General features: G+C 31.7%; 1 protein-coding gene across 1 annotated transcript; it reads left to right on the plus strand.

The window, feature by feature from the left end:
- Positions 1-283: 283 nt before the first annotated feature.
- LOC111711042 (uncharacterized) lies at positions 284-9,431 on the plus strand (the record flags this gene model as incomplete). The annotated part of the gene is made up of 7 exons (XM_023485273.1): positions 284-429; positions 3,468-3,569; positions 4,989-5,036; positions 5,607-5,723; positions 6,146-6,200; positions 7,089-7,150; positions 8,605-9,431. Coding segments are annotated over 7 exons (609 nt in total), but the record flags the coding sequence as incomplete, so codon positions are not given.
- Between the last annotated feature and the right edge of the window lie 5,327 nt (positions 9,432-14,758).

Below are 14,758 nucleotides of genomic sequence, written 5' to 3' on the forward strand. Positions count from 1 at the left end.
TAGATATGAATCCTGTAGGTATTATATCAACGGTGTACGGTTTATCCTATATATAGATATGAATCGTGTAGTACTATATCAACGGTGTACGGTTTATCCTATATATAGATATTAATCCTGTAGGTTCTATATCAACGGTGTACGGTTTATCCTATATATTAGATATGAATCCTGTAGGTACTATATCAACGGTGTACGGTTTATCCTATATATAGATATGAATCGTGTAGGTACTATATCAACGGTGTACGGTTTATCCTATATAAAGATATGAATCCTGTAGGTTCTATATCAACGGTGTACGGTTTATCCTATATATAGATATGAATCCTGTAGGTTCTATATCAACGGTGTACGGTTTATCCTGACTGGTCTGGGTCCTCTTCTGGTTCTTATTCTGCTCAACTGGAAAATATTTATCGGAGTCAAGTAAGAATTATTATTTTTTCTCAAAAAAAAACGTTAAATATTTTGTTTTTGTTTTGCTAAAGTATAGAACGTAGTGGATAGAAAGTTTTTATTTACGATGCTAAATTTTGTTTTCACAATTTATGTGAAAAATAAAATATATTAGATTTTAGATTTAGGTTTTTACAAAAGCAGCAACGATGTTTCAAAATTTGTAAACTGTAGTCAGTAAACACCAATATGTTGAAAATTATATTCTCTCAGTGTGAAAAGTTGTTTAATATCATCATCAAAAATACAATAATAATTTTGTATTTAGAAAACACGCCGGGGAATTATTTTTAGTCCCATGGGCAACATAACTTCTAATTTTCTTCATCTCCTTCATTTTTTACAAGAAAACTTATCTTACAATATGTTTCATGGAAATCTTAACTGTATGAAAATGTACTGATAAGCACATTTAGTTTGTAATAGCAAACAACCGTACGCCAGGGGTCAATATAATTCCCCAAAAAGCTGATTTTCTCGATCCCAAAATAATTTTTTAAAAAAAATGCCCCCAATTTTTAAAAAAATGCCCCCAATTTTTTTTTAATTATCATTTAAAAAAAATTTGCCCCCAGTTCTTTCAAATTTGTCAATCCCAAATGGGATTGAAAAAGGAATTATATTGACCCCTGCCGTACGCATTCTAAATTATGAAAATTTTTCCAAAAATATGGCTAGGGTTTCAAACGCAAGTGGATTTTACTTCGACTAGAAACCCTAGTCATAGCAGAATATTAGGAATATTAGGATATCTCATATCTTTTCAGTATTAACATTCTGATAATTATTTCGATTAAATTTTCCCTGCATTTTCATCTAGTCTCCAACAAACCGATGTAAAACAGTCCAGAATTATTTACACAACATCTTTGCCATCGATCAGCATATAAAAAGTTTCCTAGGTTTTGAAATTTAATAATCGAAAAAAAATTTCAGTGCGATTCATATTAGTCATGTCTTAGATTTTTTTATTATAGCTGTAAATATCGTTCTATGTAGAAATTTAACTGTAAATAATTTTAGAAATTTACATTTTTAAGAAATATTGAACAAAATTGTGGATTAAGCTTATCTTATAAAAGGCCTTTTTATACACTTTAAACTATGCATACATTTTTAGAGTTTTAAACATATTTGAAAAAACACAAAATATTAGATAACTTAGATTTTAGCAGTCAAATTTTCCTAATAGCTCAAATATAATAGAAACGTTAGTATTATACATATCAAAAATTAACTGGCAAAGAAACTTTTTTTTGAAAAATGTTTTTTATAAAATAATGTTTTTTCCAGTGACAATTTTAGCTTTCAAGTTGCCACTTTTGCACTAAAAATCTCCCGTATTTTTCTAAAGCAATGATTGATTTCCAAAAATATTTTAACCAACATTTCTTTTTTACTTTTTTTATTTTCCACTTGTCGAAAATCTTCTCCATCTTAAGTAAGATGGTACAAAAAATTGGTCCAAATACCTCAGCAATTTTTATGTTTATTGGACACAAACATACAAACATACAAACATACAAACACACAAACATACAAACAGTTTGAGCTCTCAAGAAAGGTGTTGGATACTTTCTCAAAGGCTTTCTCTCAAAGACGACTTTCCAAGAAACAATTTTCCAAGCGGCAAAGGTTAGTTTAGGCCCTCTGAGGCGCCGCAGCTCAGGCTGCAATGGGGGCCGAACGCTGGGGCTATGATGGGCTAGGGGGCCGAGCGCCGCGGCTAGAACGAGCTGGGGGTTGCAGCTAGGACAGATTTGGGAAGTTGACACATGGGAAAAATCCTATAGGAAAGTACCTAACATTCTCAAGGAAAGGGGACCTTTTTGATAAGTACTTCAGTCTTTTTATTAAAAAAGTAATCATAATAAATAATTTATGATTCTTGCTGTGAGACTTATGCAATAGTATTCAGTGTTAAATATTTATTACATGAATAAAGTAATTGATTTTTTGCCACAAGCTTAAATTTTCTAATCCCTTATCTTTGCAATCTGATGGTGTAAATCCTTTTATGTTAAACTTAGATTATTTGATCTAACAGGCTTTAAACCTTAAAATATGAAAGGTCTACGATATTGGATTATAAAGATATAGGGATTAGAAAATGGGAATTTGTGGTAAAAACTCAATTCCTTTATTATATTGGGTTTAAGTAAAAAAAAGGATGTTGTCTTACTTAAAATTAAGCTTACCTCAAATTTCAAATATTATTATTAAGATGAGTAGTTTAATTTCACATGAGGAATTTAAGAATGTCTTGCATACCCATACTTACTTCAATCATTAGAAAATACCCAGATTTTATAACATTTCAGAACTTTTCTACATTTATATTTTGGGAAATAGAAAATACAGAAGTAGAAAAAACCATAAGAATTTTGGAGCTTTAAATCCTTTCAAACTTTGTCGGTGAAAATTGTTATGACCAATAGGATTGTATTTGGTCTAAAGAGGGCTTCTGCTGACAGCAAAATACTCTTGCATAACCCTTTTATTTCAATACCTGAAAATAGTTTTGATTTCACATATTTGGTTCACAAAAACTTCTAAAATGGTAATTTTTCACAAGTATTTTTTAGTTTTTCAACAAACAATTATTTTGTACTTATATATTAGTGCTCATGGTACACATTGCAATGGGAAAAATTACCCTGTGCATCTATTTTCACAAATCCGTGGGCACCTTACTGTACCAGAGTTCATTGGGTCATCGAAACACCTAGCTAAGAACACCGAAATCCTCAAAAACGTTTTATGATGCCTGGATTACTGTGTAAAAGTCTTTTAATTTATTTGTATATGATTTTGTTTATAAAGAAGACACTTCGAAAAATGCTTCAACTCAGAACTTAATTAGGTAATGATATATGGTTGGCACTCATTGCAAAATGATTGAATTCTGAGCATGCATCTTCTGTAATAAACTTTTGGTTTGGAGGCCCTGTTGAACTGTAAACTGTACACTGTACAGGTACTGCTATGTTTAACTATAAACTGTACAGGTACAGCCATGTACGGTCGAGTAACCGAGCCAGGTACGAGGTTAAGCTGGCCTCTATCCTCCTATACATTGTCCTCGTGTTCCTAGTTTGCAACTTTCCAAGGAAACATTCAAAAAAGAATTAAAAGAATTTATGTCTTCATTTAAAAGAGTTCTCCACTATAATGCCTTTTATTTATTTATGTACGGATATCTTACTTAGACCCTTAACTTATTCTATGCAAAAATTCAACAACTTTTTGCGAAAAAAAAGTAAAAAGAGAACAAGGAAAGGTTTTGCAAATTTTGCAAAACTTCTCTATTATCATTTACAAAATGGAACCAATTGAATTTCTTGCAAAACTCGTTTAATTAAGAAGTTATATTAAAAATTAGTTATGTAAAATATATACTTCTCTTCTCATTATTCAATAAAAGATATTTTTTTTAATTAGTCCTTCTTCTTTAGGAATTGTTCATAAAACCAAGATTCTTTTCAAATCTTGGCTGACAAAACTTTTGTACTGAAAAACGAATTCGGAAATATGAAGTTGATAAACAGAAAACAATGGAATAGTCAGACAATATTATGGCAATGCTTTATTGTAGAAAATGTTGTGACAAAGTTAATTGTTTTACAAGACACTAGTTATATCACTAATTTAGTGAAATGGGTCTGTTTTCAGTGCACAATTATCATGCTCATCTGACTGTTTTTGTTGGTTATCACTAGTCAATGATTTTAGACGTGGTTTATAAATTTAACCGAGTGATTTTGATTTTATGAAAACGTTTTTTTAAATTCCTTTGAAATCCTAGGCCTCTGATCTAGATTCTCGTTTGATAAAAAGTATTATGAAATCTTTAAGTGATTTTATTGGTTTTATACGTCTTATATAGGGAGGGGAGGAGGTTTTTTTAAATAGTTATTTTCCTTTTTTATCATTTGGAAAAAAATTCTTTTCGTAAACGGGACATTGCCCCGTCATGGCTTTCCATTGAATTCCAAACTTTTTCACAGACTATCAGGATGGGGGGAATAAAAAAAGGGGGTTCAGACAATTTAACCCCCTCAGATTAAATATAGGTGAGAAAGTCACAGGAAAAAAAGTATATGGAAAAAAACCTGGAAAAAAAAACCTTTGGTAAAAAATTTCCAATTTTCTGACAAAATGTCACTGGAAATAAAGTCCTGAGTTTTAAATTCCTGTGACTTTTTTCCTAAAATAATATGGGGTCAAGTTTTAGACGTTTTAATAAAAATTACTTTTCTTATATGCAACTGCATATTTTATGCGACCAGGGGTGTTTTTAATATCCCTTTTTTCTATGGTTGTAAACATCCTCTGTTCAGATGCATTTTCCACCATAAGAGAATTTTTTTCCAACAGACTTTTTTGTATCAAAATATAAAACTTTATTTCCGAAAACTTTTTTCAGAGAAATTTGTTTAATGCCTACCCTGAGATTAAGCCCTTGTTTTTTAACATATGAATAAATTAATTAAAATTAATGAATTTGAATATTTTGAATCTGTATCCAGAATTCTGCTGAATTTCTATGAGTTTGTTCTGGAGGAGGAAATCACAAGGTAAATTGAAACCAGGATACTATTGCTAGTATGTAGGGATACTATTGCTAGTATGTAGGGATGCTACTGCTANATATTGTTTAAATTCTAGGTGTGGGGACCGTTCCCTAGTTTCAAACTGGTTTATTGTAAATATTGTAGGTTTAGGGACCATTTCCTAGTTCAAAACTGGTTTATTGTTTAAATTATAGGTGTGGGGACCATATCCTAGTTCCAAACTGGTTTATTGTTTAAATTCTAGGTGCAGGGACCATTTCCTAGTTCCAAACTGGTTTATTGTAAATATTGTAGGTGTGGGGGACCATTTCCTAGTTCCAAACTGATTTATTGTAAATATTGTAGGTGTGGGGACCATTTCCTAGTTCCAAACTGATTTATTGTAAATATTGTAGGTGTGGGGACCATTTCCTAGTTCCAAACTAATTTATTGTAAATATTGTAGGTGTGGAGACCATTTCCTAGTTCCAAACTAATTTATTGTAAATAAGGATTCCAAACTGGTTTATTGTAAATATTGTAGGTGTGGGGACCGTATAAGGGTTCCAAACTGGTTTATTGTAAATATTGTAGGTGCGGGGACCGTATACGGGTTCCAAACTGGTTTATTTGCTTGACCAGCCTAAACCATGTGTTGCTGACCTTCAGCTCCTCTGCTAACTTCTTCATCTACATCTCCTTTAAGGACAAGTAGGTTTACACACTCTGTCTCTACTGCAGTAACTTAAGCTGTAATCGAAAGGAAAAAGTGTTATAGTGAAAATAAACTGCTATTCCGAAATAAATATCTGAATCTTTAAAAACAAAATGGAGGAGACAAGGCGTTAAGAACCGAAGGTCGAACTAAAAATAGTTTTAAATAGAAATAAACCATTTGGCTACGAAATTCTCAAGTTTACAGCTGCAAGGAACTGTGAATATGAGAAAGAGTAAATTTCACACAATCATCTTTGAAGTTTTATACTTTGCTTGTAACCCCTTAGCATGAAAGTTACTCAAAACTTGTAATAAATATAGCTGTAAGTTTATTTCCTTCAAATAAAAGAGATAATCTTCTAATCAACATACTAATAATGAAATATTATTTTTTTAATTGATCCTGTCTGCTTTAGTACTTTCTGTTGCTTAAAATCCAGGGAAGAACAAGGACCAGAAAGCTTCAACATGGTAAATATTTTAAAAGAAAGATGAAAACACGACACTAATGGCAATTTTGGAATTGGAAATACCATTTTTGATCAGGCATTAGACCTAGAGATGGGCGCGCTTGGCTTTTTTCATTTCGTTCGTTCATCGTTCGTGAATGACCCATTTCGTTAGTTTTTTTTCAACTGTTCAAAAAACTTGTTTTCGTTTAATCTTAAAATTATCGTTAATTTTCCATTGTTTTCTCACTGAATGATTGTTCAGTAAAATTGTTTGTTCAATAAAATTGTTGGTTTAATAAAAAAAAACATTTTAAAAAGTTTGTTCAAAAAATTGTATTTTACGTAAAAAAAACTATAGTTTTTTTCAAAAGTTTGGTACAAAAACTAGCTCGTTCAGTAAAAAAACAATAAGTGTTTTTAAATTATTTGGAAAATTTGTTGGTTCAGTAAAAAAACTATGGTTTTTTTCTAGTTCATTCAAATTATTTTAAATCATTCGATTTTGTTTTTAACGTTCCTTTTTAAAAACGATAATTTTACATTTCTCTGAATAATCCATTTCGTTCCCCAATAGTTCGTTTTATCTGAACGACGTGACACCCTTTTGCATGAAAAATTTTCGTTCGTTAAAAAACGATGCCCATCTCTTATTAGACCGTTCAACAGATCAACTGTTTTAAATCAATCCAAAAGTTGTCAACTCTGATCAATTGAAAACATTATTAAGCTAAAGTATAGAAAATGCCATGGTTAAATATTTTTTTTAAATAAAGTAATCTCGAAACTGTATATCGATTAGATGTAACCTTAGTAAATTTATCCCTAAAATATAAAATAAAATTTCAAAATGGCATCATTATATTGGAGTGCACTGACAGGATTATTAGATATAAAATCCGTATTTAAGGTTGTTGTTAATGCAGAGAATGCTGTTGAAGTTTACCAAGATATTACCCCAACTGTTATAAGGAACGGAATACTGCTGATTTAAGTATATCAGTAACGAGTTTAAAAGTCGTCTTTAATCTTAAATTTTCTGAAATATTTAAGCGGTGGAATACCGTGGAAAGAATCATATTCAGGGTGTCCCAACAAACATGGGAAGTAAATGACAAAGTAACGTCTGTTAGAAGAATATATTTTATGCTGTTTTGTTGATTTGCAAAACGTTGGTAACATTAATCAGCAAGATTAACAGTAAAGAGGATCAACAGCTGAAAACCATGGTTAAATTGTCTTCTAAGCGTGGTAAAGTGATCGAAGACGACCGAATATATATATCTATTTGTAAACAGTAATTTCTAATTTATTAAGTACAACAATATGCAATAAAACATAAACAAACAAATTACAAACTCTAGGTTCTCAGTAAAGGTATCTCCAACTAAATCAAAAAATTATTTTCAAAGACGACATCAAAATCGTCACTTAATTTCCATGTTTATTGGGACAACCATATCTACGTCTTAACAAAAGTACAAAGAAAACCAGAAAAATCTGGAATAAGAAGACGACTTTAAGAATCAAGTTATAACTTAAAAAGTTCAAATAAGCCCCAACCACAGCAATTGGTCAGCGTAAATAGACCCATTTAACTAAATTAGTCAACTAATTAGTGTCAGGCTAAATTATTTGCTCTGTAACAAAATCAAATACACTAAGTATTGCTATAATTTCGTCTTCATATTCCATTGTTTTATGGTAATCACTGTATTTGAACTGTAAAACAGAGCAAAGTCTTTATGTCATTATTTTGCTTGTTTTTGGTAGGAATTTACAAAACTTCTGAAACCAATATAAACAATATGGAGCTCCAATTTTCCGACCTTGCGTTTATTATGGGGTTATTTTCAAGGATTACAATGTAAAGTGACTTGAAACTTAAAGATTATGACATGTAATCCCAAGTTTAATCAAATATAGTCATAAAATAGCTGATTAGATCATTTGGCTAAGAAAGACACAATTTTACAGTTGCGAGGAATCATTATTAATTTTGTACAGTCGTCTCTGAAGTTTCATCCTTTGTGAGTAACTAGGGTTTCCACCGGAATTCCGGGTTACGGTTTACGTACGGAAATGATCCGGAAATTTTTTCCATTTCCATTATGGAAAAGGTTCCGGAAAACCGGAATTCCGGAACGATTTTTTTTCCGTAAAACGGATGGAAATTTTACGGTTTCCATTCCGTAAAACGGAATTATCCCAGAATTCCGGTTTACGCAAGAAATTTCCGGATCATTCCATTTCCAAAATGGAAATTTTTTTCCGGAAAAATGGAAACCCTATGAGTAACCCTGTACATAAGTTGTTCCCATTTATTAGATGAAGTTTTTTAAGATTACTTTTGATTTCTATCAAATAAAAAGGAATACATTTCTAAATCAGTTTTAAACTCATCTTTATGAAGAAAATTATTCCAGTAAATTTAGTATGTACGACATGGAAGATCAAAGATCAGAGAATACAAGAGATCTCAGAGATATGGTGAACCAGGAATAGATGTGAGGGATATGGTGAACCAGGAATAGATCTATGGGATATGGTGAACCAGGAATAGATCTGAGAGATATGGTGAACCAGGAATAGATCTATGGGATATGGTGAACCAGGAATAGATCTATGGGATATGGTGAACCAGGAATAGATCTGAGGGATATGGTGAACCAGGAATAGATCTGAGGAATATTGTGAACCAGGAATAGATCTGAGGAATATTGTGAACCAGGAATAGATCTGAGGGATATTGTGAACCAGGAATAGATCTAATGAATATTGTGATTCAGATTAAGCGATCAGGATTAAGTTTTCAGCTCGGGTTTATAACGATATCTTTACTATCTTGTGTCGGGCTCGCGGAATCCCACATTAAGAGAGAATAGCACACTAAAGGAAACTTTTTAGAGTCTAAGCATTTCTAAAGATTTTAATCTGAGCTGAGAAATTTTATTTCTTTTTAAGTCAACAAAGTGAGCTAAATTTTAAACTTTAGAAAGGTAATTTTGGGATTTAATTAGTTTTAGAACTCAATAGCAACGTCATGTTGTGGATAAAAATAAACTATAAGTTATAACATTTCTGTATAATAAAAAACCATATTGTTAAATGTGATGTATTTGGCTGTATTTGCTGTGATATATAAATGTATACATATGTAATGTTTCATATAAAAGTATTTGTTACAGATATATATTTTGTTATACGTGAAGAAAAATAAAAATCAAAGAAAAAAAGTAAAAAATTCCAGAAAAGTAAACTTTTGAACAAAATTCAGATTTTAGATTTTAGATTTTAAATTAAATACACCATTAGTAAACCCACTGATTAAAATATATTATCTACATATATATAATAGTAATCTCTGTTCGTCCGTCTCTTTATTTAGATATTCGATCAAAGTCATGAACAAGTTGAGAAAGTGAAGAGAAAGTGAAGAGAAAGTGAAGAGAAAGTGAAGAGAAAGTGAAGAGAAAGTGAAGAGAAAGTGGAGAGAAAGTGAAGTTTCCAGGAAAAGATGGTGTTCTCAACCAAGACTTTAACTAAGTTTACTAGTTTTGGAACCCAGCTTTGTCTGGAATATCAGTAAACAAACTAAAAACATTCCAGAGGTTTAACGAGTTCCACAGTCAAAAATTTAAGGCAAATCGGTCAAGGGATTCTTGATTTAAGATCTGACACCCAGACAATCAATCAATCAAATACCTGGACAAAAACAGAGATTACTACTTTAAAAAGGGAAGGACAAAATGTTTCCAATATTTTCTAATTTTTTTTGTATCTGAGATTTGTTTCTATCTTTGCAAAATCTTTAAGTAAATAATTTAAATTATTAAATCAACTTAAACTTTAAACTTTCAGATCGGTGTTAGAAAGATTTTCTGTCGTCATTTAGATCTCATTCGCTGTGGGTAACTATGTATATTAAATATAAAAAATCTCTAAATATAAAATTGTTATGAACCTTTCTACTCAAAAATATTTTGTTTAACGATTACCTGCAACTTATATCAAATGTGATTGTGATTTTGTGAAAAGATGTATCATGATATTTATCAAAAATCTATGTTTAATGTATGTTTAACGTATACAATGTACTATGTACAATATATGGTTATAATAACTGTTGTTTAATATATCTTTAATAAAAAAAATGTTAAGATCTACTTTTACAAACCAGAAGAGAAACAAATTAGAAATCAATTTTCAGAATAATTCATAAAAAACATTTCCTTTTATCTGTTTTGCAATTTTTTTGTCCTTTTATTCATCTTTTTTTTAATTTCTGGAAGGGGGAGGGGATCTGAAAGCTATAGTTTATCATATATACAACTAGCTAAAGTGCCCGGCGTTGCCCGTGAATAAAAAAAAACGTGTCGAACTTTGAATTGTGGGTTTCCTCAAAAAAAAAATTTAGGCAATTTGGTTCTGCCGTTCGACCAACTATAGCTAACATATAAATATATGTAATATAAAAATATATATGAGCGAAAAGTTTTATTTTTTGGAAATTATTTAGTCAGAGAGTAGAGAATATATAGATAAATGGCTGAAATGTTCAGTCTCTTTGAGTCTGGAAAAGCATTTGATGTGAAATAAATGTTTAGACTTTACTTGAGATGCATTTATCAAATTTACATTTTATTTGAAATTAGATTTCCTGTTCCACCAGAGCTAACCCTCCTTGGCTCTAATAATCTAATAATGGGACCATCTCCATGCATTTTTTTCACAGTTCCCAATAAATTCTTATAAAGAAATGGAAATGAATATATCGCAATGTTTTCACAATTCCCAAAAACTAAGAAGGAGTACATATCGGGCTAATAGAACTTTTTCTGCATAAGAGACCCCAGGGCCAGAGCACCCTAAACTAAGCTTTTGGTTCATACTGTAGTAATTTGAAGTACATTGACCAAAGGAATATTAGTGGGTTTTAGTGAGGAGTGAGAGAGGATGTCAGGGACAACAGAACTAACCTTCAAGGAATGGAATTGAATTACAAATACATGCAAAGAAATGACTTGCAAAGAAAAAAAGACTAGAAGATAAATTGAAAAGGCAGGGACTAAGGCCCATTGCTCCCCTCACCCTCCCCGTGCCATCCATTTTAATTCAATAAATTTTGATACACTGAAGATAAAAACTCACGTAACTTTTTCTGTGAAAAATTAAATTTGTTTAGGTTCAGATATCCGTGGGAAAATGTTTATTTTTTATGTCCTAAAAGAAATTATTCTCAAGATAACAGTTTTTTTGAGAATAAAACACTCTATTAATTTTCTACTCTTTGTAATAGCTATTCATAAAAGACGTGACAGAGTGAAATTTGTAAATCATAACATTCATTAAAGTATATTATGTAATATAATAGAAGCAAATTCAAAAGTAAATAAAGAGATCTTATAAAAGAAAACAAAAAGTTTGAATGTATTTTTAAAGTAAAACTTGCTAAAGAAGAAAATAGTATTTAGCAAATTTGAATAATTTATATTGTTTACTGTAGTGAATAGTAAACTTTTACATTGTTTTAATTATTTACAACATAATTATTTTTAATGTGTAACTTTTTTACGTTAATTTTCTGTGAACCAGAAGGGTTTTAATTGTTATATAAAAAGGCGACAACGTTTATGATCAAACTATGATTTTTTATAGATTAAATCATACTGTGACATATCAAAGGTTAACACCATAGAGGAAGGAAAGAATAGAAAAGGGGAGGAAAGGGTGGATAGAGGGAGGATAGGGTGGATAGAGGGAGGAAAGGGTGGATAGAGGGAGGACAGGGTGGATAGAGGGAGGAAAGGATGGATATAGGGAGGAAAGGATGGATATAGGGAGGAAAGGATGGATATAGGGAGGAAAGGATGGATAGAGGGAGGAAAGGATGGATAGAAGAGAGAGGAAAGGATGGATAGAGGGAGGAAAGGTGGATAGAGGGCGGAAAAGATGGATTGTGGAAGGAAAGGATGGATAGAGAGAGGAAAGAATGGATAGAGGGAGGAAAGGATGGATAGAGGGAGGAAAGGATGGATAGAGGGAGGAAAAGATGGATTGTGGAAGTAAAGGATGGATAGAGGGAGTAAAGGATGGATAGAAGAGAGAGGAAAGGAAGGATGAATGAAAGAATGAAAAACTAACAAACCAGGGGCATGTGTAAACGAGCAAAACATTAAAGGTATAGACAAATTGTACATTGTTGATTAGAAAAATGCTTTAAACAATGATTTAAGGGAAAGTTGTTAATCCCTGCAGAGAATGGTTGCTAATTATACTTTAACCGTTGCATTTACATCGGAAGTTAGTAATTTTATCAGATTTAAAATGATGCAGGGACAGGAGGGAGGGGATGGGAGGGATGAAAGGGATGGGAGGGATGGGAAGGATTAGAGGAATGGGAGGGATGAAAGGGATGAAAGGGATGGGAGGGATGGGAGGGTTGGGAGGGATGGGAGGGAAAATATATATTGATTGATATGGATAGGGTTAAATGAGGGGAAAAAAGTTGAAAACGAAGAAAAAGGAGAGAGAAGTTGGTGAAGAAGGAAAAATCAAAAAGTAGAATTTTCTTCTCTGGATTTTTCAATGATTTACCCAAAGATCTTGTTAAAATCTAAAAACAAGGAAATATTTATGAAAAACTGGCGGGAAATAGTAGATAAAATAAATCTCCAAACCTCGAAACTTATTTATCCTTCAAACAACCTCGTTCATATCTCCAAGCTCTGCTACATGTTTTTATACTTTATTTAAACTAACTTTACAGTTTATAAGTTTATAACACTCTATCATAAGCGTAAGTTGGATTTTTAAGGGAAGTCGTGTAATATAGAAAGTTAAAGATAAGAATTAAATGAGTCTTGTGTTGTTCATTCCATTTAGCATGGTTAAAGAACCCTCTTGTGGGTAAATAGTCTTGAAAACCCATTTCCCCCCCCCCCCCGAGATGTTAGGTATGTTTAGTTAGGGTTTAATATTCGCTAAATGGGGAAAAGAAATAATTTTCAGGGGGAAATAAATGAGTTTTTGGTTACCCCTCCACCTCCTCTTTCCATATCAGTGTTTCCTAATCATCTACAACACTACATTTAATTCCACTTTTTCATCCTATTTTCAAACATTTTTTTATTTCATGATACAGTTGAGTGTCGAATTCAAGATCGTCATTGTTAAGAAGTACTGCCTGATTTTAAATGTCATAATATGATTATGTCTGACAGAGTTTAGTTTAGGAAAACTAGGAAAGGCTGGCTAATGTCTATAATGATGAAGAGATGAATAGACGGACAAGTTTACTTTGTTTTTATTTAGGAATTTTCGTCACTCAATACCTCTTAGGATACCCTGGATCACAATAAAGAAATTGTTAAAAGGACTGTCAGCATATTTTCAGTTACCCTTGAAACTACACGACCAGCCGTTCCCTACCCTGGCATTAAACAAATGCAAAATTGTTTCAGAACTATAAAGTTGAAAAAGGAAGAAGTTTCAGGGTTCTAGTGTAAGCCGTTTTTAAGCTAACAAGAAAGCACAGGGGGATTGTAAACCCCCCCCCCCCTCCCATCGTGAAAGGGTTAAGACGACATGTTTTTCGCTTTATTTGGATATTTATTTACTACTTGGAAAAACACTCAACCTTAATCCGAGTATCTCTACTTAAAGAGAGTTTGCATTTTTTAAAATAATATCGTTACTAAATTTTATTTTACTAAATTGATGGAGATATTCTTATTTTTCTACGGCAGAAAGATATAAATTCCTTTCTTGTATCTCCTCCGTAAATCCACAAGTTACAAATATAAAAAGAAACCAAAATTACGAATTTTGAAAACAAGAATATTTCAAACATTTTTGCTCTGAACGATAACTTAATGCAGAATGATATCAATAACTATTTCACGAAATTGAAACTCACGGGAAATGAAATCGACAGTGTTTAAATTATTCCTTCAATTTCTTTAACAACTATTTGAGACTTAGAAACCAAAAATAAACTCGTAGTTAACTTTCTGTAAAATGTTTGAATTAATGATCTAGAAGAAGGGTGCTGATGAATTCATTCATGACCATTCATGGGCCGTGTAAGTACTTAGTAGTAGGCTTGGAGTAGGAATAATTGTATTTAACATGAAGAGATAAAACATACGTAGACGAATAAGAAATATTAAACATGATAACACTTGGAAAAAGGGATAGATGCAAAGGCCTAAACTTAAACCATGTCTGGAATGAAAAAGCAGAATAGGACTATCGACGTTATTTTCAGTGACTAATCTTATAAAGAGTGGAATTTAGCGCACAGCGGTGTTTTTAACCATTTATACAATAAGCATTGCACTGTGATCTCCGATTAATTTTAATTACCGGGCCGACTTTTATTTAGCTAGAGCAAGCTGTACTGCAGTACAAATACAGACTATATAATGCAAAATGGGACGGTACACATGGTAATTAAATCTATGTGATTGAGGCCGATATCGTCGTTTTTCTATCAGAAAACTTGTTGAATTCTGGTAATTTCCTTGTATCTGCTACATACAGTTTTTTTAAAGAAATCCAAATTGAAAATATTCAATT

The sequence above is a fragment of the Eurytemora carolleeae genome, unplaced genomic scaffold (assembly GCF_000591075.1).
Source record: "Eurytemora carolleeae unplaced genomic scaffold, Eaff_2.0 scaffold623, whole genome shotgun sequence".
NCBI lineage: Eukaryota > Metazoa > Arthropoda > Copepoda > Calanoida > Temoridae > Eurytemora > Eurytemora carolleeae.